This window comes from Camelus dromedarius, chromosome 8 (assembly GCF_036321535.1).
Source record: "Camelus dromedarius isolate mCamDro1 chromosome 8, mCamDro1.pat, whole genome shotgun sequence".
NCBI lineage: Eukaryota > Metazoa > Chordata > Mammalia > Artiodactyla > Camelidae > Camelus > Camelus dromedarius.
In genome coordinates, this window is record NC_087443.1 from 76,159,774 (window position 1) to 76,186,560 (window position 26,787).

Genomic DNA, 26,787 nt, shown 5'->3' on the forward strand with positions numbered 1-26,787 from the left:
GGCAAGGACTCCCCATGAGGTGTGCATGTACCTGCCTGTAAGAGGAACTATATTAAAGCATCTAAAGGCATGAAACTCAGTCCTGTTTCTGAGCCCTCCCTCAGGGCCCAGTCACATTATTTAATGACTCATGTTAACATTGTCATGAATATCCCATCACTCTCCAGCAAGAGCCTCCAGGCCAGAGCATCAGGCCACTGGTGGAGTTTGCACTCACATGATGAGTTTGCATCCAGTTGCCCCACCTGACCACTTCTCACAGAGTTTCCTCCTCAGGGCGTGGTCATGGACCGCCCTTATCAGAGTCACCTGAACAACTCACTGAGAATGCAGATCCCCAGACCCCAGAAGCATGGCCCAGGAATTTAACTCTTTAATCAGCATCCCAAGTTTATTAGGTGATTCTGAAAAACACTGAAGTATGAGGATCGTGGGTCCAGTGGTGCTCACAGAAACATATTCATGTCCTCATTTAATCCACAAACAGGACCTGGGCACCTACCCCATGTCATGGGTTATTTGTGGGGACAAAGTCTTTGGGAGCAGGGATGATACACAGGTGAATATCTTACTCTGATGTCACATGCTAAATATCTAATGAAGACATATCCAACCCTGAAATCTATAGGCCACGTGATGGGCCAAGTGATGAGGAGATTGTTGGTTTCTGTTCCATTTCCTCCTCCAGGTAGGCTGGGGGCAAAGGTCTGTACACACAATATCTGAGTTATTTCTCACCGGAGCTCTGAAAGTTAAGGAAGACACTGAGGCACAGTGAGGTTCAGTAACTTGCCAGTGTTCTGTGAAGTCAGTGGTGTGTTGGTAAATGTTGAATCTCAGGCTCTCAGGGTGGGAAGGGGAGCCCTGATCCACACACCTTCCCCCGAGGGTCTTGACAGAAGGACAGAAGGGCCACAGTCACTGTGCACTTTTCTGAGGGGGAGCTGGGACCCCGCCTACCCAGAGCTTCTGGGGTCTCCACCAAGCCACGCCAGCCACCATCTTCTCCCTTTTCTAAAGAGCTGCATGTGTGGTATGTCATTCAGGTCCCTCACAAACTGGAGCTTCCTGCCTCATCAGACCCAGAGCAGGTGGTGTGGGGGCTGATTGTGGAACCCGGGCCAGGAGTGCTGAGTATCGGCCACACTGGGGCTCTGCTGACGCTGGGTGTGCACAGGCAGACTTGTCCGCCTGTGAGCACTCAGGGTCAGATAAAGCTCTCTCCTGGCTGAGGGAACACCTAGAGGGTGTCACAGTGTGTCTCAGGGTCACCCTGCCTGGCTTGAGGATGATGCTGAAGCCCCAGCTGGAGTGATGAAAAGAGGGCAACGTGAACCGAGCGCCCCCAGAAGTGTAGCAGCTGCCCTGGGAACAGGCTGGGGAGGCCTGGGGAGGCTGGGAGATACCTGGGGCCAGGCCCCTGGCCATGCAGGATGGAGAGATGTGGGTTCCTTCCCCTCTCAGCAGACAGAGCCTATCTAAGATCCCCCAGCTCAGCTCAGAGTCGGAGAAGCATCAGCCCTGGGGGGCTCAGCCAGGACAGGTGGGGTAGGACCTCCATGTCCAGGTTTGGCCAGGCTGGTGCTCAGGCTGGGACAGGTGGCCCTGAGGTATGAAGGTGCCCAGGCATCCCTCCCTTTTCTCAGGCAGACTTCCTTGACTCAGCCTTTGACACACATAAGGGAGGATTGGGAGGTCGGGGACAGGAAGCTCAAGGAGCCAATCACCCTGCACCGCAGCCTTTCAGGGCTAGTTCTCTGTTAGTGTGTGTGCGCGTGTGTGTGTGTGCGTGTGCGTGTGCGTGCGCATCAACGGGAATTTCTGATAGAAGCAGCCAGATTCTGGAGAGAGAGAGAGAGAGAGAGAGAAGAGGAGAGGGAATAACAAGAAGGGTGGAGAAAATTGGGGGTGGGAGAGACAGACGGAGAGAACAGCAGTGGGAGAGAGAAGAGAAACACGGCAGAGGAGAGAGAGGGAGAGAGAGGGAGAGAGGAGGGGAGAGAGAGAGAGAGAAAGTGGAGGGGAGAGCTGAAAGGGAGATCGAGCGAAAAGAGCGAGCAGAGAGAGGGGAGGAAGAGAAAGGAAGGGAGCGGGAGGGTATGCAGAAAGGAGACTGAGCGTGGAGGGATGGGGTGAGAGCGGAAGGAGCAAAGGCAGAGCCGGGCAGCGGGCGGCTGCAATCCAGGATCCGAGGGCGCTCAAAGCTCCCAGTTCGGCGGCGCATCGGCGCTTGCCCGGGAGGTGGCGCGGGGCTCCGGGGTGGCCGCGCGCCCTCCGGGGAGCCATGGCAGCGGGGGCCGGGGGTCGCGGGGCGGCGGCGGCGGCGCCGCCGAGGGGCTGAGCGGGCGGCGGGCTGCGCCATGGCGGCGCCGGGTTGCCGGCCCTGAGCGCCGCCGGCGGCGGGCGCGCACCATGAACTCGTGGGACGCGGGCCTGGCGGGGCTGCTGGTGGGCACGATGGGCGTCTCGCTGCTGTCCAACGCGCTGGTGCTGCTCTGCCTCCTGCACAGCGCCGACATCCGCCGCCAGGCGCCGGCGCTCTTCACCCTGAACCTCACGTGCGGCAACCTGCTGTGCACCGTGGTCAACATGCCGCTCACGCTGGCCGGCGTCGTGGCGCAGCGGCAGCCGGCCGGCGACCGCCTGTGCCGCCTGGCCGCCTTCCTCGACACCTTCCTGGCCACCAACTCCATGCTCAGCATGGCCGCGCTCAGCATCGACCGCTGGGTGGCCGTGGTCTTCCCGCTGAGCTACCGCGCCAAGATGCGCCTCCGCGACGCCGCGCTCATGGTGGCCTACACGTGGCTGCACGCGCTCACCTTCCCCGCCGCCGCGCTCGCCCTGTCCTGGCTGGGCTTCCACCAGCTCTATGCGTCGTGCACGCTGTGCAGCCGGCGGCCGGACGAGCGCCTGCGTTTCGCCGTCTTCACCGGCGCCTTCCACGCGCTCAGCTTCCTGCTCTCCTTCGTCGTGCTCTGCTGCACATACTTCAAGGTGCTCAAGGTGGCCCGCTTCCACTGCAAGCGCATCGACGTGATCACCATGCAGACGCTCGTGCTCCTCGTGGACATCCACCCCAGGTGAGGGCACCGCCAGGTGCGGGATCAGGGAAGGGCTGCGGGGGACTCGGTGGGGGAGGGGGTCTCTTTGGGGAGAAGGGGGTCGTTGTCTCCCCACGCTCCAATGTGCAGTCTTGGGCAAGCCCCTTTTCCACCTAGCCTCCATTTCCTCTTTGGAAAACTGAGATGTGGGGGAGGGGGAAGGGCCAGCGTTGCCCGTCTCATGACAGGTAAAGCTAGACCGCCAAACATGTGGGTGAAACAATATGTACTACTTTTGAAGCGTCAGGGTAGAAACCACAGAGAATCAGAACTTTGTTGAACTTATTTTATGTTTGTAGTTTTCACTTTAAACAGCGTATGGGAAGGCAGTGATGTCTGTTCACTGCTTAAGGCCTTTACGTGATTCTAATCAGGCGCTGAGAGCGTGGCCTGGGTGCTTAGAGAGCTCCCTAAGAGATCTTCAGGCGCGAATGTGCTGCTCTGGTCCCTCTTTTCCTTTCTCTGGTGTCTGGTTCTGCCTCTGTGTCCTGCTCCTGCTCCTGTGAGTCCTCCAGCTGCACCTTCCTCTGTGGGTCCTTAATGGAGCATCTGAAGGGCTCCGAGGAGACTGGGGTGCCCTTCCCAGACAGCACTGTCCCTTGTCTCCTGGACTTGGAGCCTGGAGCCTTTGCAGAGGGAAAGGGTCATCCTGAGGCTCCCCGATAAAACCTGCCCACCCACCTCCATCCTCACCTGGCCGCTGTCCCAGGAAGGCAGCTCGGGACAGGCAGTCAGGTACAGGTACTCCCTGGGAAGTCCTGCCATCCCCCAGAGCTGCTCAGGGGGAGAAGGGGGAAACTCTTAGCTGAGATGTCCTGGGCTCACCTCGGCTTTCCTTCAGAGAAGAGGAGAGGAAGGGGGAAACTGCTGCTGGTGTCCCTGTGGACTCTGCGATTTTATATCCTGATGCCCTGGACCCTGGAAAGGGGGCTTAAGTGTCAAGATGGCACGAACAGTGAGGCAGACTGAGAAAGCAGTGTGGGGGGGCCTGGAGGCAGGGCAGGGAGCTCGGTCCCTAGGGTGTGAATGCCTCCCTGCCCAGGGAGAAACAAGCTCGTGGCTGAGGGGGACAGACCGGGGGCATCAGTCTGAGCAAGGGCTCCTTCAATTCTGTGTTTTCCCTGCTTATAAGCAACGAAAAGAGGCCTTGAACTTCACTGCGCATAGATGGACATGTATGCCTGTGTTCATCGTTCCCCACAGAACAGTCCTTCTAGATTACGTGCTGGACCAAAGCTTCTAGTCACGGAATCTTCCTCCCAGAATCACATTCAGGATGTGCATGGGGATGACTGAGGGCACATAGACACCAGGGCATGTGAACCATGTGTGGACATGTGTGAGCTTCACACACACAATTCTGTGTGTTCATGTAGCAACAGCATGTGTAACAGACAGATCACAGGTGTGGCAATCACGCACACTGACCCAAAGACATGAGCCGACTCACTGCATGTGGCCACGCACGGTGCAGTGTCGTTTAAGGAACTATTCTGCAGCCACAATTGCAGAGCCATTCTCCTTCCCATCACCCTGGGGTGAGAGGACCTCACTTTAGAAGGTGCATTATTCCTAGGACTTGGACTGAGAGTGCTCTGGAAGCTGTAGGCAATGTTGTTGAACTCTCAGAACTTGAATGATTCCTACAGAGGGGCCCACTCACCATGAGTCTAACAGCGGAGGAGGGACTGAGCTGGGAAAGAAATCAGTTCTTATTTAGACCGGTACGAACCCCATCCCTGCTCTTCCTCCAACTTCCAGAACTAGAAGGCAGCGGCTCCTTTTCAGCCCATTTAGGATGTAGGGCTGGTGCCAGTCTTGCAAATCTCACCCAGACTCCAGGCCAGACATGGCAGAGCAAATCCCCCGGGGTCTCAGGAGAAGAGGCAGCTGCTCTGGTGGCCTCCAGTCCCTTCTTCTCTCTTCCAATCCCCTCCAGGGGAACTTTGACCTCTTCCAAGCCCCAGGATTCTCTGAGGAGACACTTTCCCAGTGCCACGGGGCCCTGCAGGGCCAAGGAGCAATGCCAGTCTGCACTGGGGACAGGCGGGTCTTCTGGGAAGAGGCTTGTCCTCGGTCAGTTCAGACAGGCCCCACTGTCCAAGGGCTGGCCTGGGGTTGTGGAATAGTAGGGAGATGCCCCTTCAGGGAACGCAACCTGCCTTTCCCTGTGGGGACAGTACCCAAAGTGAGAGGGTGGCTGGTGGGCCACACAGGAGGGCACCAGCTCCCTGACAGCGGATCCACCGGCTTCCTTCTTGGAGGCTCCAAACTCTCCCTCCCCACAAAGGAGAAACTGCCCAGCTATCTCGGGAAGGGGGACCGCCCCCTAGATCCCCCAAGCCTTTGGCCCTAAGGCTCCAGGAAGTGCCCTAGGCCAGATAGTGCTGAGAGCTGGGGGGCCCCTGGGGGCCCAGTCTCAGAACAGCAGAAGCCAAGCTTCCTTACCTGGACAGTCAGGGCAGCAGGCGAAGGAGAATGCCCACTGGAAGATTCACTTAACAGCCACCACACTCCTGGCCTCCTGGGACTTAATTAAAAGGAACTCGTTCTGAGCTCCCTGAGGTCTATCTGTCAGGGAGCTCCCTGGCGATGCCTGCTCTTCCTGCAGGGCGTTTAACACAGGGAGTGACAGGTTGGACTCCTTTGCTTCAATACCACCAAAAGGACAGTGAATTCCTGTTTTAAATTAAATCTTTGACCCTGAGAATTGTCACCAACTCCTGCCTTTCTAGGGTGGTTTCTCGAGTTTCTACAATCATAAAGAAATTGGGAATTCCTAAGATTTATTACCCACCTGGTTTACAACTGTTCAGTTTGCGTGACTCAGTTCTCCCACATCACAGCTCTGGACCACTTATAGCCAGATCCTCTCCTTGGTGCTGCCAGAGACATGGAGACACAGGTAGGGAGCCCGGGTGTTGAGGCCGCAGCCCTGCTCTCCCCATTCAGCTTGAGGGCACTCTTGCCAGCACGAGTTAGTGACTTCAGAGTAGACAGCTGGTGAAGCACATGCAAGCTGTGATCAGGGGCTACAGAGGGCTGGCTGAGCGTGTCAGAACTGTGCCACAGTAAAAGGAAGGGCCCTCACTGTGCCCTTGATTTTGCAGATGAGGAAATTGGGAGCCCCAGGGAAGGGGGTGCTTGCCGTATTTAACAGATCTAGAATGTGGCTCCATCCAAGATTCAAGCTCAGGCACACCCCTAAGTTGTGTGGATGGGGCAAGGGTGCAAATGGAGTTTCACAAACCATCTACATGAATATTTAGACTTTCTAAATTCAGCTTACAAACTGTTAAAGGAAATATGTTCTATCTTCCTACCCTGAGAAATACACATTTATAACACTTTGCGAGGCTGGGTTCAAGTTTAGCGTTCTTAGGCTCCCTGGAGTTCAGCCTCGTACCTGATGGGGAGAACTGAGCTGATTCCATGCACACAGCCCTCCGGCCTCACCTCCCCATCCTGGCTCCCCCAGCCCTGAAAGGGGCCTCCTCCCTCACAGAATGGACACTGTAGGTTGTGTATCTACATGTTGTTCACAAATATCACCCCTCCAGCCTCCAGGCAGGCACCTAGGTGGCACAGGCCACCCTCAGGAGGATAAGCTCCAAGGAAGATGCCTGTGCACGTCCTGGAAGCAAGATCAGGGCGTTTGGGCAGGTACCTAGAACTCGGTCGAGAATGGAGGATGTGGGCTCTGGGTGGGTGCATCCCCTTCGCCCCATGAGCACTTCATTTCATGGGGAGATGTGGGCCCCTCAATGTCCGGGACCCAGGACAGGACCCCCTCTTGTCAGGTCTGAAGGCAGGACTGCTTACAACGGTGAATTGACCCGAAACACAAACCTCTTCACCATCGGTCAGCTCCTTCCCTCGCCTTTTGTTCCATTTCCTTAAAAGCCAGAAAGCAAATCTGGATGTCTCTCTGAGTACTCGGAGTGTGAGCTCTGGACTGTCTGAAGTCCTCTGGGCATCAGTCAGGACCCAGATCCACTGTGTTTTAGCCACGATCACCTCATTTCTTGACTTTTCGGATATTCCCGGTACTAACCACCCCTCTGCCCTATTACTGAAGCCTCCTGGGGGACGTCTCTTTGGCCCCACATATCATAGTGCTGGAGAGCCCATCTCCTCTTGGCTGAAGGAAACTCCCTGTCTTGGCACAGCCCTTGGGACCCTCGCTGGCAGTGGCACAACGGTCACACTCCGGGCAAACAGACCTGGCCAGGAGAGCCTTCGGCTCTCGCCCTCTGTGCTGCGGGTTCTGCTTGGGAGTCCGAGGACTCCAGCCACCACCACCAGGCCCAGGACTATCTGGACGTGAATGTGGCTGGACACAGCTGGCTTGTTGCTCAGTGGTCCTATGGGAGGCAGTGGAGTCTGGGGGACACCCCAGGTCTTGGAGTCAGGAGAGCTGGAATGAGATCTGGTCTGTTTTGAACTTACTGTGGACCCTGGGCATGGGGTCCACTTTCCTGGCCCTCAGTCTCCTCTCCTGCGAACGAGGAAAGTGACAGCTTGTAGGGCTGCAAGATCTCAAGGAGCTCAGTTTTGCAAAGCTATGATGAGAAAAAAAATGACAGCAAGAACAAAGTGATCTTATTATTATGTTGTTTGGGGAGCTGGGGGGCAGCCCTCATCGTGGGCTTAAGTAATAATAATGGCAAGCCCGAGGGCCACCCTGCTCCCCTCGGAGCCTGGGAGACTGCCCTGCCTCCTCTTCCTGCCGCAACCCTGTTCCCACCTGGAAACCTGGGGCACCCTGGGCGGAGAAGTGGGACCCATTCTCTTCCTTTGCAGGAGTTCAGGGAAGCACCACATGGTTGTAGACTGGGTGTCAGTAACTGGTGCTGGCCCTGCCTGCACCCTGCTCTCCGGGTGGGCAAGTCCCTGTCTTCTCTGAGCCTCAGTTTCCCATCTGTGAGCTGGGATCCCTCGCGTTACACATGACTGTAGAGACTAGGCAGTCTGTCCCAGAGCAGACTCATGACCCGGCCCACACGGCTGTTAACCCCAGACACAGCATCCAGCCCACACCCCGCTGTGCTCCCGCAGTGTGCCAGGTGCCAGAAAGATTAGGGAGCAGCATCCACCACATCCCTGAGCCCCAGAGAGGGTCCCAGAGCCAGAACGGGAGCCCAGGCTCCAGCTGGCACCGTCCCTGGCTGCAGTGCTCTCTCTCGCCCTCTCTCTCATGAAAGCACATTTTTGCAGTGAGAGGGATCCCTGTGGTCTGGGGCTTCAAGGTAGTACTGGAATATAGTAATTGTTACATAAAAACATGTTAAGTGAATAATACTTGTGAGTTGCACTGAGTACTTACTCTGAGTTGAGCCCTGTCCTGGGTACTTTTTGGGTCTTAACTCAGTTACTCTCAATAGGACCCTACCAGATAGGTACCTGCATTACCCTCAGTTTAGAGATGATGACGCTGATGCACAGAGAGGCTGTGTGACTCTCCTTAGGCCACACAGCAATAAAGTGGGGAAGCCTGGATTTGAACCCAGATGTCTGGCTCCGCCGCCGAGTGTTTACCACCACACTTAGCTAGAAAGGACGCCGGGCCACGGAAGAGTTCATGGCCTGACATCCATTGATGAGCTTTGCTTTGTCTGAAAGGCTAAAGGTTTTAAAGTTTCACTTTGAAAAACAAATTCTCGAGCAGATTTCTACTGTCTCTCTTCTATTAAGATTTCTGCTATGTCTCTTCGGGGAAGGTCACTTAAAAATGACTGAGACTTAATTTTCCTAAGAGGTTTTTAAGAATTGTTCATTAATTCAAATGACGTGCACTCATGAGGTGTCTTCTGGGTGTAAGATGTTGAGCTTTGTACTCTGGACACCCAAAGAAATCATGTACCTGCAAAGTGCTTGCTATCTCATTCTTCTCTCCTGTACAAAGCTTTGCAGGAACAAATGAAATTAATTCCCCATAGGTTTTTACAGGAGAGGAGTGACATTGATCATCCAAACCTGTACAGTGTCCATTGTATTCCTGAGGAGTCACTGAAATGTTTCTGTTTATCCTTCTGAAGACCTCCAAAGCTTCAAGCAGCATCTGTCTTTAAATAGTCTTCAGGGCTTTGGCGAAAGACTGTGTGATGCGGCAGGGTGAGGGGGCTTCTGCTCCTGGGGAAAGAGCTGGGTCCTCAGACCCACAGCAGGAACCCAGGTCCCTCCTAGTGGGTGGGAAATTGGGAGCTGGTGAGTCGCTTCTGTCCTGATAAATGTTAGCTCTAGTTATAGTTATTATGAAATCTTCCTCCGATAAATGAGGAACCAGATTCAGAGAGGTTGAGTGACTTTCCTGAGGCCACACAGCTATGAGGGCACAACTGGGACTAGACACATAGCCAAAGCTTGCTCACTCATCAGGGTTATTCTAAAACACCTGAGAAATGGACAATATTGTCAGGGTCACAGATTGGAGGAGGGCCTGACCCCAGTGCCACCACCAGTTTCTTTGGTGCCCCCTTGATGAGTCATTTATGATACGAACCTGGTGTTCATTTTTTAGGAGATGTGCAAAAACTTCACTCCTCTCGTGGGGTGAGTGTATGTGATGGCTCAGGACACCCACCTCATACCCCAAATCTCCAGCAATTCTTACATCGATTGCCCTGACAGTTTGGGGGCAGAAATTTTAATACTAAAATGAACAGTCCTGTGTTGTGGAGAACGTGCCAAACACACTGCTGGGGTGACCATTGTCCTGATTTGCCTGGGACTGAGAGGGCTCCCAGGATGCGGGACCTTGAGTTGTAAAGCCAAGACAGTCTCGGACAAACCAAGACAATCTGGACACCTCACTAGACCCAGATATCCAGGATCTGGACTCGTACCTTCTCTCCAGGTCCACCCGTATCCTGTGCACGTGACACGAGTCAGAGGACTTTGGTGGGAAATTCTGCAGACACTCACACATAAATGGAAAATGAGGAGATTTAAGACTGACTCTTGCTGTGTGGGCTCAGGCAAAGTCACCCCTCTGTCCCTCGCCCCCTCAGCTTATTCTTAAGATTTTCTGAATGAGATGATGCCCCAGTGTCTCCCCAGGGATGTGTAATAACCCCAACGAGTTGAGAGGCGACACTCAAGTCTCCAGAGTCAGACGGCCTGGGTTCAGATCTTGCCATCACGTGGGACAGCCAACCATCCTGGGTTGCTCAAGATGACCAGGGTTCTCAGATGCAGGACTTTTCCATTTTGAAACCAGGACAGTCCTATGTAAACTGCCAGGCTGTGGGACTTTTAGTGCTAAAACCAGGACAGCCCCGGTTATCCGGGACAGGTTGGTCAGCCTCCTCCACTCAGCAGATCACTGTGTGACCTTGAGCAAGTTGCTTAACTCCTCTGCCTCAATCTCCTTATCTGAAAAAATGAAGATTACCATTGTTTCAGTCCTAAGCTTATAGAGTTGTATCAAATCCATGAATGCCTATGAACCCCATCACAGTATCTAAGATGCCACACATGAAAGACACTAGAAATGTGGATGGTTATTAATATTAGTTATTAAAAATTAATTAGCAATATCAATCATGAGTGATACATTTTCAGTCAGTAGATCTGTCTGTACCAGGCCAGACTCCAGTTCTTAACTCCCTAAATTCCTGGAAAGATGCAAGTCAAGGGGAAAAAAATGTCCTACAAGAATTGCAGGGACCTTCAATCCAAACACATGGAATTGTCCACCTGTGATCAAAAATCTGATGAGGAAGAGTCTGAATTAAGTATGAAAATGATGGTTCTGGTGGAAGGAAGGGGAAGCTGCCCTGGCGGTCATGCTGCTCACGACCCTGGCTCATGAGTGTTCTCGCCCCTCCCTGCTGTCGTTGGACAGACTGGCCTAATTTCAGAGCCAGGTCATCGCAACCCAGGCCTGCCTCTGCCAAGTTCTCTTTCCTCCCGGGCAGCTCTGTCCACAGTCTTCCTCCCTGTCCATTGTTAGGATCACGTGACTTATGTTAAAAGTAAACAGTAGAAACACGTGCCCAGGCTGGGCCCCCTGGTCTGGAGCACCGGAGACCTACAGCTCCAAAGGTGCACCTTTCCCTGTACCTGTTGCCTGTGTGTTTCTCTGCGGCTGCAGATGTTTTGCAAGAACCACCGCTCTTGGCTGGCATCAAATGTCAGTTCTTGAAAGGCTCCAGAGCAGAGGGCAGTCAGGAAAATGGTGTGGTTAGGGACATCAGTGGCCATCCTCAGAACTGCATCCCTGATTCTCCAGGGACTTGAAGGTCCTGTGGCTTCACCGAGCTTGGTCTCTGAATGCATCAAGCAACTTCTCCTTCTGTCACCTCATAATGTGTTGTCTGTAGCTGTGGGCAGAGCTGAGGCTTTGGGATGGAAGAAACAGGGCTGAAGGTGTGGAGGAAAGGAAGCCCCAGGCCACACTGCACAGAGTCCAGGCTGCCCCAGCTGGTGAGGACCAGCTTTGAGTCACATGGACACAGGCTCAAATCCCTCCTCCGCTTACCAGCTGAGTAGATCATTTGAATTCACAGAACTCATGGTCATCATTGCTAAAACAGGGCAGGTAACACCCACCTGGCAGAATCAACTACAGTGAAGATTAGAGTTAGGGGTGCTACTTAGGGAGTGTGGGCTCTGGGGCTGGCACATAGGAGGCGTTCAGTGAAGGTTGTGAGTTTATATTCATTTACACTTGCTGGATCACTGTGCTAATTGCTTTATGTGCTTCACACATTTAATTCTCAAAACAGTCCTTCGGGGCATTTTATTATAGTCCTATCTGCGTTTTACAGATGATGGCCCTGAGGTTTAGTGAGGTCACACAGGTGCCCAAGGTCACATGCCTACAGCCCAGACGTGGCCTCAGGTCTTTCTGGCTGCATGGCCAAGTTCCTACGCTCGTGGCCACTGGCTGCATGTACAAATCGCCGCTCACTGTGACCTGGCAGGCCCGGCCCGCGAGTCACCCTTTCCCTCTCTCACGCGCAGTGTGCGGGAGCGCTGTCTGGAGGAGCAGAAGAGGAGGCGGCAGCGCGCCACCAAGAAGATCAGCACATTCGTGGGCACCTTCCTCGTGTGCTTTGCCCCCTACGTGATCACCAGGTAAACGTGGCCTGTGGGACACGAGCTGGGGGCCAGTGGGGTGGGCACAGGGCTCAGGAGACCAAAGCAGGGCCCACACGGCCTTTAGCCGTGGCCGGCCTCTCTTGGCCACGTGTTTTCCAGAGGGTGGATTAAGGGATGAGAGGGAACTTGACAAGTCGAGTGAGAAGGAAGGCACAGGCTTTTTGTCTTCTGCCTCGAATTCTTTTGGATTAGACTCAGGACCAAAAGGTGGTGAGACTCTGCCCCACATGGTTTCCAAACATCATTCTAACCCTTTAGCCTCAGCCTCCGACCCTTAGGAGGCCCAAAAGGAAAGGACAGGGTAGAAAGGACAGGGGAGAACACCCTGCAGGGGTTGGGTTCTTACTGCCCAGCCTGGTACCCTCAGCCCAGACACCCTACACAGCAGAGGCCACCTGCCACCTGTACAGGGAGCAGGAAGCATGCTCCGTGCCCATCTGGGCGGACCCACCTGTCCCATGGCTCCAGGGATCTGCCACGTTAGTCAAGGCATTGTGAGCTTGTCACGTTCTCTCTCAATCGCCAGCCCCGTGCCCCCACGCGGTGCACTGGCCTCAGGGCTGTGCATTCCAGAAGCCAACCTGCTCCAGCTGCAGCATTTCCCCCACACGCTGCAGCCAGCAGGAAAAGAAATGCATCACGCACTCAGTTTTGCTCACTGGAGGGGAAAGGAATCCTGCAAATTTGTATCCAAAAGGGCTGGACGGTTTGGGAAGGTGATGATAAAAAGTCTTTTAGGAGGTGGATGTTGGGCCTGGGAAGGAGGATCTGTGCAGGGTTTTGTGTGTACATGTGCATGCGTGTGTGTGTGTGTGTGAGAGAAAGAGAGCGAGCGCACGCAGCCCATCCTCCAACATCCTCAGTTGTCAGGGACCTGGAAGGGACGCCCTGCCTCATTGACCCCAGAGTTGCGCTCAGGGAAGAGGAGCCCACTGTGTCCATGTCTCCCTGTCCCCCCACCCCCACCTTCCCTCCTCATACGGAGCTAAAGCCTGGCTCCCTGGGCTCCACCCATGTTCCCAGTCCCGCTTCCTCCCTCCCAGGAGAACGTCTGTCCTCTGCTCCCAGGGGCCCTGCCGATTTGCAGATAGTGAGCCGGGCGCCCCCACAGCAGCCCCCACCATCCCTTCTCTAGACAGCACAAGCCCAGGGTACCTTTCACTGTCTTTTCCGCAGCACACCTCTCCCTTGGGGCCAGGGTGGGTGGAAAGCTAGCGGGCCTGCGTCTCACTCTAAACATGGGACGTAGGCCTGTCTGCAGGTCTCTGGATGGCTCTGCCCTGGGCAGAGCAGGGCCATCAATTCTTCCTTCTAGAACTGCCATCTGCCTACTATCCGTCCCCAGCACCTCTTCCCTCCTGCTCCCTGGGTTTGACAATTAGGAATGTCTCCAGACATTGCCAAACTTCGGCAACCTGGGGACCAGAATCACCCCCGGGTGAGCACCCCTGGTCTAGGCCGGCCACATCCAGCCTGGACACTGGAACTTGCATAGATCCGGGTTTTCCATGGGACACGAAGCCCAGGCAGGAACAGAAGAGAGTGGGTTTCCATTGCTCTCCGAGGGTGGGGCAGCAGAGTGGTTATGAGCACAGGCCAACCTGAGTTCAGACCCCAGGTCCAGGGGGTGTGCTCTGGGCTGCTGTGTGACCTTGGGCCAGTGATGTCCCCTCTCTGAGCCTCCAGCCTCTCATCTGTAAACCAGAAGTGAGCAGTGCTTGCCTCCTAGGGCTGTTGTGAGGGTTAAAGGGCTTTAAGCATGGGGCACGTGGGTATAGCGCAGGCCTGGCCTGGGTGACATCTGTGCTCAGCATCCTCCCTCCTTCCTACACTTACAGCATCACCCACGGCGCCTGGCCCGAGACTGGCGGGTGCATGAGCTAACGGGGATTAAATCCAGCGAAGAAAGATGCATCGGGCAGGGAGGGCACGCAGACACCCCTCCTCTTAAATCCCACAGTAAAGCGGACTTGCGGGCTAATGAGGTGAACTTGAACCCTCCGAGGGGAATCGGGAATCAATTCCACCTTGAAACGATTGGATTTCTCTCTGGCTTGATCTCATTTTCCAACCAATTTTTCCTTTTTTTCTGATTGTAACTTGGTTCCTTCTAATGGTGCCCAGAAAAAAATGTTTCAGCAAAATTGATGGTAGCTTCACAACTCAATATGTTCTCTCCAAATGGATTTAATGCATTTTGAGTTTTAAAAAACATTCACAAAACTGTTCATCTTTTATGGGGACAAATGCTACTTATTAAGGAGAAAAAGCTATGGCCAGGAAATCTCATAAACACAGAACGGGGTCTGGTGAAACCGCCCCCTGCCCTGGCCCCCACTGCCACCATCCGTCCAGCGCCTGCTTTGATTTTCCCATATGGACGAAGGAGCTGTCTTAAGCAAACCTCAGAAAATATGCAAAATACCCTCATTTCATTTCAGCACACATTTCTCCCAGCACCTTCTCTGTGCGAAGTGTGAAGGAGACCCTGCAGGGGAGGCGTGGCCTGGTGGGGTCCTGCAGGAGACCCCCCATGAGGGCGGCATGACCCTGTGGATACGGCCCTCTCACCTGAACGGAGCACCATGTCCTAGGTTCTGAGGCAGGAGCGAGTGAAGGGGGCTGGGCTCTGCGTGGGGACAGTCCCAGCAGAAGGGACAGCATGAGCCGGGTCTAGAGCCCTGCATGGGAGCCACCAGCCACAGGTCCCTTTGAAGAACTTGAGCTTGGCTTGTCCAAATTGAGATGAGCTGTAGGGGTCACAGGCACACTGGGTTGCCAAGGCTGACAATAGGTGTATGTAAAGTATTAATTATGTATGTATTTAATACCTTTTATATTGGTTGCCATCGGTCCCTGGGGTCGCCATTCCAGCTGTGCTACAGGAGTGCTCAGAACTTCCCTCCTCCCTTCCTTCCCTGCCCAGTGCCCTGCTGGATGTCAGAGTTTACACGGGAGGGTATAAGCAGTGGCCAAATCACTGTCTTCCTCTGTGAGGTCAGGTGCATTGAGGCAGGGGTCCTCGGAGGGCCTGAAGGCTGGGACTTCAGGTCCCAGCCCAGGGTGACAGAGAGGGAGTTGGTGGCAGGCAGGTCATTGTGGTTAGTCCTCTAGAGGTTGCACCCCTCTTGAGCCACCTCCCCCTGTCCACACCCCTTCTGCGATTGAGAGGAGACAAGATTCTGATGAGATGCCTAGTCTTTGCAACAGTTGGGAGCCCCCAGGTGGACCCCAGGGAGACGAGGACATGTGAACTTGTTCACCACACGCAGGGGGCACTCTAGGCTCCAGGTGTGTGCTGAGCACAGCCAGGACTGCATCAGAGCTACACTTCTTCTGCCAGGGCATCAAAACTGCCAAACCATGTAGGGCGGGGTGGGTGGGGATGGAGGAGGGTTTGTTCTGACACCCACCCTCAAGGAGCCTGACCCAAACTTTTCCATCTTAGCTGAGTTAGAGCTGAGAACCGCACATTGAATGTGGAGAGAAATTCACCTCTAGTGAGGAAAACGTGAAATAATCCATGCAGGGCATTCAGCTGCCCCACTGTCACCAGCGCTGGGATCGCGATGACTCACACCTTTGGTGGCAGCTGATCCTTCTGCTGCTCCTCAAGCTGGTTTCCGAGTGCAGACACAACCACCCCAGTCGCAGAAGAAGCTGAAGTCAGACTCTGCTCTGGAAATGTAATTGAGAATTTCACTTCCTTCAGGAAGTGACTCCTTATGGAGAACCTAGAGCCAGGGGTTATGGACGTGGCAATTTCCTGAGCAGCTGTCTCGCCCAGAGAGGGCAAGCTGGTTGTACCTTGCAGGCCAGCTGGGCCCCACTGCTAGCGGCAAGCTAGCGCACGTGTTAAGAGGGATTCTGAAGCCAAACCAGGAGTGACTCGGCCAGGGATTCAGGCCAGGTCTGCCTGGAACCAAAGCCCACGCACGGGGCCCTCGCCCTGTGCTGCGCTACGTCTCTGAGAGCTCGGAGGCGCCCTCTTTCCTCGCAGAGGATGGAGGAAGGCATTTTGCGCCATGGCCCCCTCAGAACCAGAAAGCTGCAGTTTCCGAGGTGATTAAGATCAGGTTGTTCGAGTGTCACTTAAACCCCTCGTTGAACTGTCAGTGCAGAAGCTCTGATTTCCCGCAGCTCCACGGTGACAACCTCTGTCCAAGCAACCCGCCTTCCTATGCCCAAGCATCTTGGTGCAAACCCAGATATAGTATCCAGACTCTCGTGGGTAAAGGCAGGTAGGCGAGTGAGTCCTTCCACTAGAAGAAGCAGTGGGTTTGCACGGAGTCACCTCTGATCCCCCACCTGGCTGACAGCAACTTGTGCAGACCATCAGTGCTGGCTGCTCAAGCCATTGTCAGACTTGGGTGGCCCAACGCTGACCATGCAGCAGATACCTCTCAGAAAGACAGTTCCACCAACTGCACCAAACAGCCGCTGGCATCTGTGCTTTGGGGCGTGTCAGATGACAGAGGGAAACCCTGGAACCTCCACCCTCACTCTTCACAGGCGTCACTGCCTTCTATTCACACACTCAACGGCTCCCCAAAGCCCTCGTGGGTCACATCTGACTCTTTCCAGAGTATTTGAGCAGGGTCTCAAGATCTGCCACAGATTTTCATCCAAAAGCTCTAATTAAATTTTTCTGAATTAAAATTCACATGTCTCAAAGCATGTGTAAGGCTATTATCTCCGCAGCAATATATTCTTACAAATAATTATGGTTGTCCCGGATCATCAGAGTGGGGCTTTGAGGCATTTGCAGATCTGACAGCCCCACTGTTGTGGCTTTTCAGAGCCACAGAATTATGCAGAGGCAGAGACTTTAATGTGCAAGTGGCTGTCCGGCGTTCATACTCAATTAATAAAGTGCCTTTTCCATGCTAATGTCTCATGAACATTTAAAGCACCAGCTTATTACGTACAGGTCTTCAAATACGCAGACCAGCTTCTCCAAAAGTCTTGGAAAGACATCAGTCTTGCTTCCCAAAGGGTAGTCTGTGACCCATATTGTGTGTGTGTGTGTGTGTGTGTGTGAGAGAGAGAGAGACAGCGGGGAGAGATGATGGAGGCACAGGTGTAAAGATGGGGCACAGATTTACCATTTTAAGTCCAAGAGTTGATAGCAAATGCCCTTGACTACACCCTGGAACTGAGTCAAGGAGCTGGGAGGGCAGCCTGGCACCAGGGAGCCATGTGGTCTCTGGTGCCCGCAGTCCAGGGTTCAAATCCCCTGGCTTTTCCACATCCAGACCACGTGGCCTTGGCACGTCACTTTGCCTTGGTTCCTCCTTGTAGTGTGAAGAACAAAGAACACTCTCAGGGGTCTTGAGATAGTGTTTGTGAAGTGACTATCAAAGTACTGAGCCCCAGAGGCCAGAGGAGGAGCTGGGTCTATGGCTACTCGTGTTACTGGTCTTGTTTTCCCCCTAGAATTTAGTTTCCTTGGAGAGTCTCATTGTCAAGCAGACTTGTGACACTGGTTTCTCCTCTGGTTCAAAGAATGCCTTAGAGTTCTGGCAAGTGTACCCCCCTTTTTCCTCCTAGGGACCAGGACTGCCAGGCTGCTGAGTGAGGGTGCGAGGTCCCTGTGGGTGAAGGGTGAGGGGCGGGCTTCCTGGCCTGTCAGCCCTCTGCAGTGACAGCCAGCACAGAGACCTGCCCGTGACCCAGATCAGAGGGCTTTGAGCCAAGAGAGAGGAGATGGCTCCCCGGAGGAGTGCCCCCAACAGATACAGAGCAAAGGGTTGCAGCGGTGGGGCCAGGCCTGTCGGACTTGGGATGGGGTGACTGCAGGTATCTGCTCTGTGTCACACTGAGTCAGAAAAATACGCACCTCTGGGCTCTGCTTCTGCTGTGGTAGCAGGCCACCTCCATCAGCATTTGACACCTCCCAGGCCTGCCAGGCTCTGCCCAAACCCCCGCCCCCTGCTCACCAGGAACTCCCAGCTCCCAGCATGTCTCTGAACCACCTGCCTCAGAGTCACCTGAAATGCTCGAGAAAGCAGACTCCTGCTGCCACCTCCCCTCCCCCCTCCCTCTCCCCTCCCCCCTCAACCCCACCTGTCACCCAGCCCATGGGCTCTCAGCCCAGGGGATTCTCGGGGGAGCCCTGTCAGGGCTGTCTGGGCCAGGGATGTGTGCATTTTGGGCACAGAAGCATAAATCTTTTCCCCTGAATGGAGCCCGATGGCAGAGGTTTTCCTGGTCCACACCTTGGGCGGCATGTGGAAAGTCACCTTGGTGCTTAAAGGAAGGTGGGGGTCAGGGGTCAGCGAGCACGGCTTGTGGGAAACACTCTGCTTCCCAAAGGGCGGGGCGGAGGTGACGCCCCGCTCCGGGGGCTGCTGACCTCTGCAAACCTCAGGGCCGTCCCTCGGTGCCCACGGGCTCCAGGACCTCCGAGGGGCTTGGCGCCACGTTGACGATGTGACCAGGGGCCCATGAACCCCCCAATCCTGCCTGACCCCCCCGCATCCCCACGGGGTTGCTCAGTGGACGTGGATGCATTTCCCAGCACTGCCACCGTCACGCGCTATCACTAACTGAGTGGCTTAAACAATAGAAACGTCCAGTCTCAGTTCCGGAGGGTGGAAGTGGGAGATCCAGGTGTCGGAGGGGCGGCTGGGTCCTTCTAAGGCTGCGAGAGAGCTCCTGGCGGTTTACTTGCAACCTGTGGTGTCTCTTGGCTTGTACAAGCGTCACCCCGTCTCTGCCTTCATCTTCTAGTGGCATTCTCTCTGCGTGCGTCTGTGTCTAAATTCCCGCCTTTATAAGGGCACAGTTATATTGGACTAGGGGCCCGCCCTTCCCCAGTAGGACCTCACCTTAACTAATTTGCACCCACAACAACCCTATTTCTGAATAAGGTCACATTTGGAGGTACTGCGGGTTAGGACTTCAACATATGAATCTGGGGAGACACAATTCAACCTGCAACAGGGGGCTCTAGCAAAAGGAAATGAAGTCTCATTTAATTAACACCTGAGCCCAATAACCCCTAAACGCAGGGCTCTCAGGCCAGACCTGGGGGCAGGGGCAGGAGAGGGGGCTTCAGTGACCCACCCAGTGCAGCAGCAGGGAAGGAAGAGGATAGCGTGGCGGCACCTTTTAGCACCACAGGGATCCAGCTCGCAAGGAAAACGTGACTGATCAGGGTAATAATGTCCCTTCCCCAGAGGCAAGGGCGTCTGGAGGAGGTGAGCAGAGCCAGACTGGCGTGAGAAATGGGCTGGCATGCTCCCTTTCTGAAAGGTCATCTGGAGGGGACCACGTGGTCATCCCCTGCCCACATCTAGAATTGGAAAGAAGCAGTTGTAGCAATATGGAAGCCCCTCCCCTTCCCAGTCCCCAAGTGGGGACCGGGAACTGTCAGAGCTGGAAGGGAGCAAAGCCAGCCAGGGCAGGCTCATGGCGGCAGGCAGGGGTCCACGTGCACAGGAAAATCAGAAAGCAGGTCGGCCAGCCACATCTGGTCACAAAGTGGGCATCCCAGCTTCAGCCTGGCCCAACGGCCACATGAGAGCAGTGCCCAGGCTTGGACTGAGCCAAAGCACCTCTGTGCCTGGGGGCCTTAAGGAAGCCAGATGCTGGCTTTTCAAAGCAGAAGTCATGTGCCCGGCAGACAGGGGCAAGTGACAAAAGTGCTGCGTAGCCCACAATAACTTCACGGAACAGGGGTCCCCAGGGCTGGAGAGGAACCCAGAATTCATCCTGTCCAGTCTGCAATGCTGAGACTTGAACTCCAAGTGTGCTGCCAAGTCAGAGCATGCAACCAGCTTTCCCATGTAGGAGACGCTGGCTTGCTGCTCAGTCTCCGAGCCTTGATTTCCTCATCTGTAAAATGGGACTAGTGATACCCATTCTGAAGAGGATAATCGTCAGATTGGAGACTCTGCACATCAAGGAGCTGGCCCAGAGGAGATACTCAACTGGGAATTATTATTACTGAGCCAGGCAGGTTCAGGCTTTACGTAAAATCTTTGAGAAGCAAATGCAATGGATTTTACCTCTTAATGACCTAAATGGTAAAATTTTAAGTAGTCCCAAATAATTTTATTCTGTGAAATCTACAGAACCTGCAAATAATAATTTGGATCCTGCTGGTTGGTTTGATGATATTTGGCTCTTAGTAAATCCTCTTGGGAGAGCCCAAATGCTCAGACTGAATTTAGCAACGCTGGGAAGACTAGACATTTTGGAAGAGCAGTTTGGCATTGCGTAGCAACAATGTGTTGGCATTCAGCTATTTCATTGTTATTATTAGGTGTGAATTCTAAACTCGGGGTTTTTGTTCCCTTAAATTCATCACTTCCCAAAATAGATTTCTTAAAAGTACAGATTTCCCAAATGCCACCAGCTCCACTTCCCCATTCGAGCTCCTAAGGACAGGAACAGAAATGTGGCCACCTTTTCCCACGGGGTCGGAGGGCAAGGGCAGATAATGGTACTGGAAACAAGATGCCAAATGGAGGACCTCATAATGGATCCATTAAGGATCTATTTGAAAAGCGGGGCTTGGCAGTGGAGGAGCTCACCCTACCAGCTTCCTCCCCTTTCCCTTCACAGGCTCGTCCTCACAACCTCAGCCCAAAGAAGCTTCAGAAACATCACTAAAGTTGGCAGTGCAGAGTTACATCCCAAGCTCAGTCCCTTCTGAGCCTGGGTTCTCGCCTGGGTTCTCACCTGGGCAGCCTGCAGAGCTGAGAGCCACCTTTGCCTTCCATCTTGCAGATCCCAGTCTGAGCACAGAGGCTGGAACTTCCTCAATCAGTGACTTGCTGTGTGATGCTGGGCAACCCCTTCCCCTCTCTGGGCCTCAGTCTCCTTATCTGACAGTGAGTAAGGAGAGGAAAATTCATCATCTCTAAGCTCTCCCCCAGCTCTGTGGCCTTTTCTATCCTATATTAATGCTGGCAACATCCAAATATGGCCAGGGGTGCTGGATATACTCGGGACAGGAGGAAAAATGGCCTGATTTGGGGAGGGGGAGAATTCCATTTATAGCCAGAGGAAGGTTTTTATTACCTTGTAGCCTGGTGTTAGCACCACTGAGTGGAGTTGTTCGTTGGGTACCAGGAGGGCTCCTTTGACACATGAGCTGCATCTTCCCTCACCGCCTCCCAAAGGATGAGGGTCTATGTAGGGTACCCTGACTGCTGCTCTTGCCAGGCGCCACCAGAATCCCGACTCTGGGAAGAAGCCTTCGCCACCAGCAGATTCCTTCCTGATGCAAGACACACTTTGAGCTTTGCTGAATATTTGCAAAATGATTCTCAGCCCTTCCTCCCAGGCAACCTCCCTTGGAAGGCAGAGCTAGGATCTGAAGCAAAGAATCAGTCTCTTGTTGTTGCAATGATCATAGACATGGTCTAATACAACTCTTTATTTTTTATATGAAACATCCAGGCCCCAGGAAGGGAAATGATTTCCCCAGGGTCACAAAGCAGGTCAGCAAGCAGAGTTGGAGCCAACGGCCAGGACCAAATTAGCTAATAGCACCTCTTAGGTCAGCTTGGGTTCCAGTCAGACAAACCTGGGTTCCAATCGCGTCTTTGCAGTTTACTAGCAAATCACTTAGCCTCCTGAGATATCTATTTCCTCAAGTGTAAAATGGATACAGTCACGTCTCCCAAGAGTCCATGAAACAACGTGTAACGTGCATTGTTAGCATAGTACCTGGAATAAAAGAAGTGCCAGGTGAGTGTCCACCGTTGTTCTGGGTGTAAATTGCTGTCGTCATTGTCACTGCAGGAGGCAGCCTCAGAGAAACGGCAGTGTGGCCAGGGAGCGGGGGTCAGCCGTGCACTCCTAACGGGGGTCTCTCTCCGCAGGCTGCTGGAGCTGTCCTCCGCGGTGCCCATCAGCTCCCACTGGGGGGTGCTGTCCAAGTGCTTGGCCTACAGCAAGGCCGCGTCCGACCCCTTCGTGTACTCCTTGCTGCGACACCAGTACCGCCAGAGCTGCAAAGAGATTCTGAACAGGGTCCTCCACAGGCGTTCCCTCCGCTCCTCCGGCCTCTCGGGTGACTCCCACAGCCAGAACATCCTGCCGGTCTCCGAGTGAAGGCCGCTGCTCCTGCTGGAGGGCTCGGAAGGAGGCGGCTGGTGAGAAGGGGAGGGAGGGCTTGGCGTGCCTGGGCGGGGACCACTGGCCGCCACTCACCTGGCAAGCCCAGGGGTTCCGGTTCCCTGGCTTGGAGCGGCTCTGAAGCCTGCTTCCTGCTTCCTCAAGGGCAGGTGTTGGACTGTCCCTATTTATCACCAAAGGATGACCGACGGACATGCTGTGTTCTGGCCTTTCTTTCTGAGAAGCTCCTTCAAGTTCATAGACTCACCAGAGGCTCCCCAGGCGCCACACCCAGTCCTGTCATGATCAAGGACACACAGCGCTGGTGGCAGGTGGGGAAGCATGGTGTCCACTTGCTTACTAACCCCTGGACGCTGGGCTCCATGCTGAAGGAAAGTGGTCACCTCCATGGGACATGAGTCACACTGAGAGTGAGGCTGGCAGTGGCCACCTGGCCCCCATCGAGCATGGCCACTCTTCACATGTAGTGGTGGCTGCTTTAACCCAAATATTACTCAGCTGGTACTAACTAAATTGTGCTCAGCTGGGACTCTTGGGCCCCTGTGCCCAAGGGGAAGACAGCCAGTGGTTACCCAACTGTTGGCTGGCAAGTTGTCTTAGAAGTGGTTATACTGGATTCAACTTTTTAAACCTCTCTTCCCCCACCTCCCCGCCAAAGCTAATGTTTGTGTGTGTAGACATTCTTAGCATGAAAATGGTTTAAATAGGCAGGTCCTACATATAATAATGTTCTTTGAAGTCTGACCCTGAAGTCAACATCTTCTGATTCACATGTCGTAACTGTTGGAGCCAAGCAGAGGCAGGAGGGAAGTGACTGGCAGGTCCCCCGACCCCAGTTTGTGACCTGAATTTGCAGGAGAAGCCTTTCGCCTTGTCTTGTGCATCTTGTCGGGCGTGTCCGCTGAGGTGACTGGACGAGAACTGACCTGAGCAGGGTTTTTGCCTTGATTTTAAGGCACTGGATTCCATTATCCTAATGGTTCAATATCCTTGTTTCTGTAAGTCATCAATATAAAGTAGAGGCTTCCCAAGGCGATCCAGAAAGTGCCCTGCGCCCATGATGGGGGAGTGAAATTTTTATGGAAAACCGTAACTCTAACACATATGCCCATCCACTAGTAGCCACCATCCTGATTTCATTAAAAACCAAGGTGAGTGGACCATGCTTTCTGCCCATCCGTCTCTTTACCATTTCAAATGATGCGTGAATGCTGAGAGCAGTTATTTCCCCATCCTCCACCATAAGTGATTCCTCCAGGGTGGGAAGGATGGGAGCGACAGATCCAGGGGGCTCCTTGTCTCCTTCCAGCCCTGCACATCCTCACTTTGGAGACGTGGAAGGGAGGACACAGCCCAACAGGGACCAAGCAGGAAGAGCCTATTGCCTTTCAGTGCCAGTGCCCAGTTTTGAAAAACAAAGGAGCGTGTGCATGTTTGAAAAGATGTTGTCTTATCACCCTTAGTTCCTCATTTAGAAAACGAATAACTGAGCCTGGCTGACTCCTGTCTAGTTTCTAAGTTTCCACGGAGACAGACACAGCTTCCAGGACCTTGACACCTTCCCTTTGCAGTTGGAGGTGTGCTCACACCTGCTTGGAGGAGCCAATGGTGCACGTCCCTTCCCAGATCCACGGTCTGGAACATCACGTCAGTAGCTTGAAATCAGCCTTGATAGGCATATTTATACCAAGAAAGTCAGTAAAGGCTACGAATCTGGCCTTTTTCTCCACTGAGAGCTGGCTGTTACACGTCCATCAGCACATCACTGCCCAGACGTGACTGTGTGTGTTACTGAAACAAAATGGCTCTGATTCACAGTGCATTTGGCCGCTCAAGTTCAACTCACAACAGACATTCGTTTTTGTGGCTCTTTCCTCGAGACAAGCAGCTGTTCACCCTCCACTGTCCCAGCCTCAAAAATACCAGCGAGGTCGGGGACAAGCACAGAGCCAGGAAAATGCGCACCCCGGGATCTGACAATCTAACCCTTTCACACAATCTTACTCTTTGGGAAGCAGACGAGTAGTGACCCAGGGGATGAGGTCAACAGACAGTCAAATTCAAGCAACAAAGTGTGTTTTCATCAATGTCAGATTGGAGGAATAACTGTCCAATCCTCTTCCTGCTCGCACTGTGTAGGCAGCATTTGTACCCCCAAAGGCAACCAGATCTCTTTTACCTCTTCTTTAACTAAGAAACAAGACCTGCCACCCACAAGTGCTACATAGCTTTTTTTTTTAATTGACGTATAGTTGATTTACAATGTTTCAGGTGTACAGCAGTGATTCAGTCATATATATATATATATTATTTATATATATATAATTTTTCAAATTCTTTGCCACATACCTTGAAAAAGATGCATAATTTACACTAAATCTCCAGGACGGCCCCAAACCCAATAAAACCAGTTGTGCTGACATCATGGAGACAAAAGCCTGGATATGCCAGTTGATTGGGTATTTTCATTTTATTTAGATGCAGGCATTAAAACCCAAGAAGAAATGAGAAGCAGATCACGGCATTCGTGATCTGCATCAACCAACTCAGCTAGAATTACCTTTAGGTAAATGTTTATATTTATCTACATACAGTCTGTAAAATTTCCCCCGGCTTCATTATCCCCGGAGAATATCTACCTCATTTGGTAATTTATCAGGTGGAACGTGGCTATCTCAGGTAAAACAGAAGTGTCAAGGCTGGCCTCTATGTCAAGGGCCTGGGATGACTCACGTGACTTCAGTCTAGTGTGAGGCTTGAAGCCGAAGTCTCAAACTCTGGTGGACAGCTGGACGCGGCGTGAAGGCACTTTAAGAAGCTCGAAAATAAAGCCTGGATTGGAGAGGCTCTCCGATTCCAAACCCCCCACACAGAGCTCAGATTCTCTCCCTGCTTGATCAGCACTTGTAGGTTTAAACCCAGCCCATGACGCCTGTTTTCAGTCACTCTGCAACTCCAGCTTTTCTTTATGCTGCTTCTTGAAGGGGGGGATTTCCGAGCGGTGGGACCCACTAAGGGAAGAGAGTCATAGCATCTGGGGTTTGTGTGTCTCATGGTCAGCTGACCTCCCAAAGATGTGTCACTAAAGATGTTACGCCTGTTTTTACTTAGAAGTCGGTGGGGGGAGGAGGGGAAGTGGCCTTGAGTCATCTCATACCAACTGTCCATTCCTTCTAGGACTCAGCTCAGTCTCCTGTCACCATGAGCAATAAACCTCTCTCCTCATGATTGTGAAACTAGTTTTCTTTCTCACGACGCCTTTCTTTCTGAGAGAAGATGGAAAGAGCGGGCCACGTCCACCTCCGGGGCGCTGGCCTTGTTACATACTTGGGTGCAGGTGGACAGTGCCTTCACAGGGTTGCAGTGTAATCCTTGGGGGGACCGTGGGCTGTACATTTTTAGAATTTACCCCAATTCAGGATAAACTAACTTGCCTACGATTTTAATGAGGATATTTCATCAGATGCCTGGAATTCCTTGTATCAGCTCACATCCTTTGGACTGTGTGCACCACTGGGAAGAAAGAGGTCCAGGATATGTTTGGGGCTCCCACAACCTTTGTGGAAGGTCTAAGGCATCTGGAATGATGCCATTGGCTCTTGAACTTTACTATCCACAAGAATCACCAAGAGAGGTTGTTTAAAATGCAGATTCCTGTGCCCCTTCCTCGGAGATCACTTTAAGGAGGTCCAGGCAAGACGTGGGGTTCTGCATTTTCAAACGTCAGTGCCCAGATGACTGCTGTCAGTGGACTTCAAAGTACTCCCCGAGGAAGGAAATCTTAGACACTTGGATAAACTCTATGGAAAACTGGGTCCTTCTTAATACCTAAGTTTCAACTGTCTGACATCATTTCCTAAGACTCCAAACAGTTCTATCTCCAGCCTTATTCAAGGCTGAGTCATTTTGTTCTCAGAGGGACAACACTGATCACGCCATGAAAATTGTTATAAACCTGTTTTCACAAGACTCTGGTGGAACAGCAGAAGCTGCCCCCACCCTTCCATCACCTCTCAAGGCATTTGCAAAGCAGCCTCCTTTGTCTCTGTGGAGCTCCCAGGTGGAACACCAGATGTGCTGGGGTGTTGGCGGAGGGGCACCACTGGCTCGCTCAGACACTTTGTTAGAGAAAAGGGACCAGCATCAGAAGGCCCCAGAGATGCTTGCTTGGGTCTTAGCGCAAACTCTGCCTAGGCGGCCTGACTTGGGGAGATGACAGTGTCTAGCCCCTCTGCCACCGAACCAGAGCCCACCCCACTCCCTTCCCACCCAGCCTCAGATACAGGGAGCTGAGCCAGACTGGGGCGGGGCCAGAGAGAGCCGATGCTGGATGCCGGCCCTTGGATGTGAATTTTCTGTTGGTTCCCCACCTCATCCAGCATGGCCAACCCCGCCAGGTCCCCCAGGAGCAGTTTGTAAAAATGACAATGGTCTCAACAGTTGGTGTGTCGTGCGTGAAGCCTAGACACCAGGCACCATGCTGAGTGTT

At 53.3% G+C, this 26,787-nt stretch overlaps 1 protein-coding gene across 1 annotated transcript; it reads left to right on the plus strand.

The window, feature by feature from the left end:
* The first annotated feature begins 2,394 nt into the window (after nt 1-2,394).
* GPR26 (G protein-coupled receptor 26) lies at nt 2,395-25,579 on the plus strand. Its single transcript, XM_010976039.3, has 3 exons — nt 2,395-3,080; nt 12,069-12,182; nt 22,043-25,579. Exons 1-3 carry the CDS (start codon nt 2,413-2,415, stop codon nt 22,272-22,274), a joined length of 1,014 nt encoding a protein of 337 aa, XP_010974341.2. The 5' UTR covers nt 2,395-2,412; the 3' UTR covers nt 22,275-25,579.
* The last annotated feature ends 1,208 nt before the right edge of the window (nt 25,580-26,787 follow it).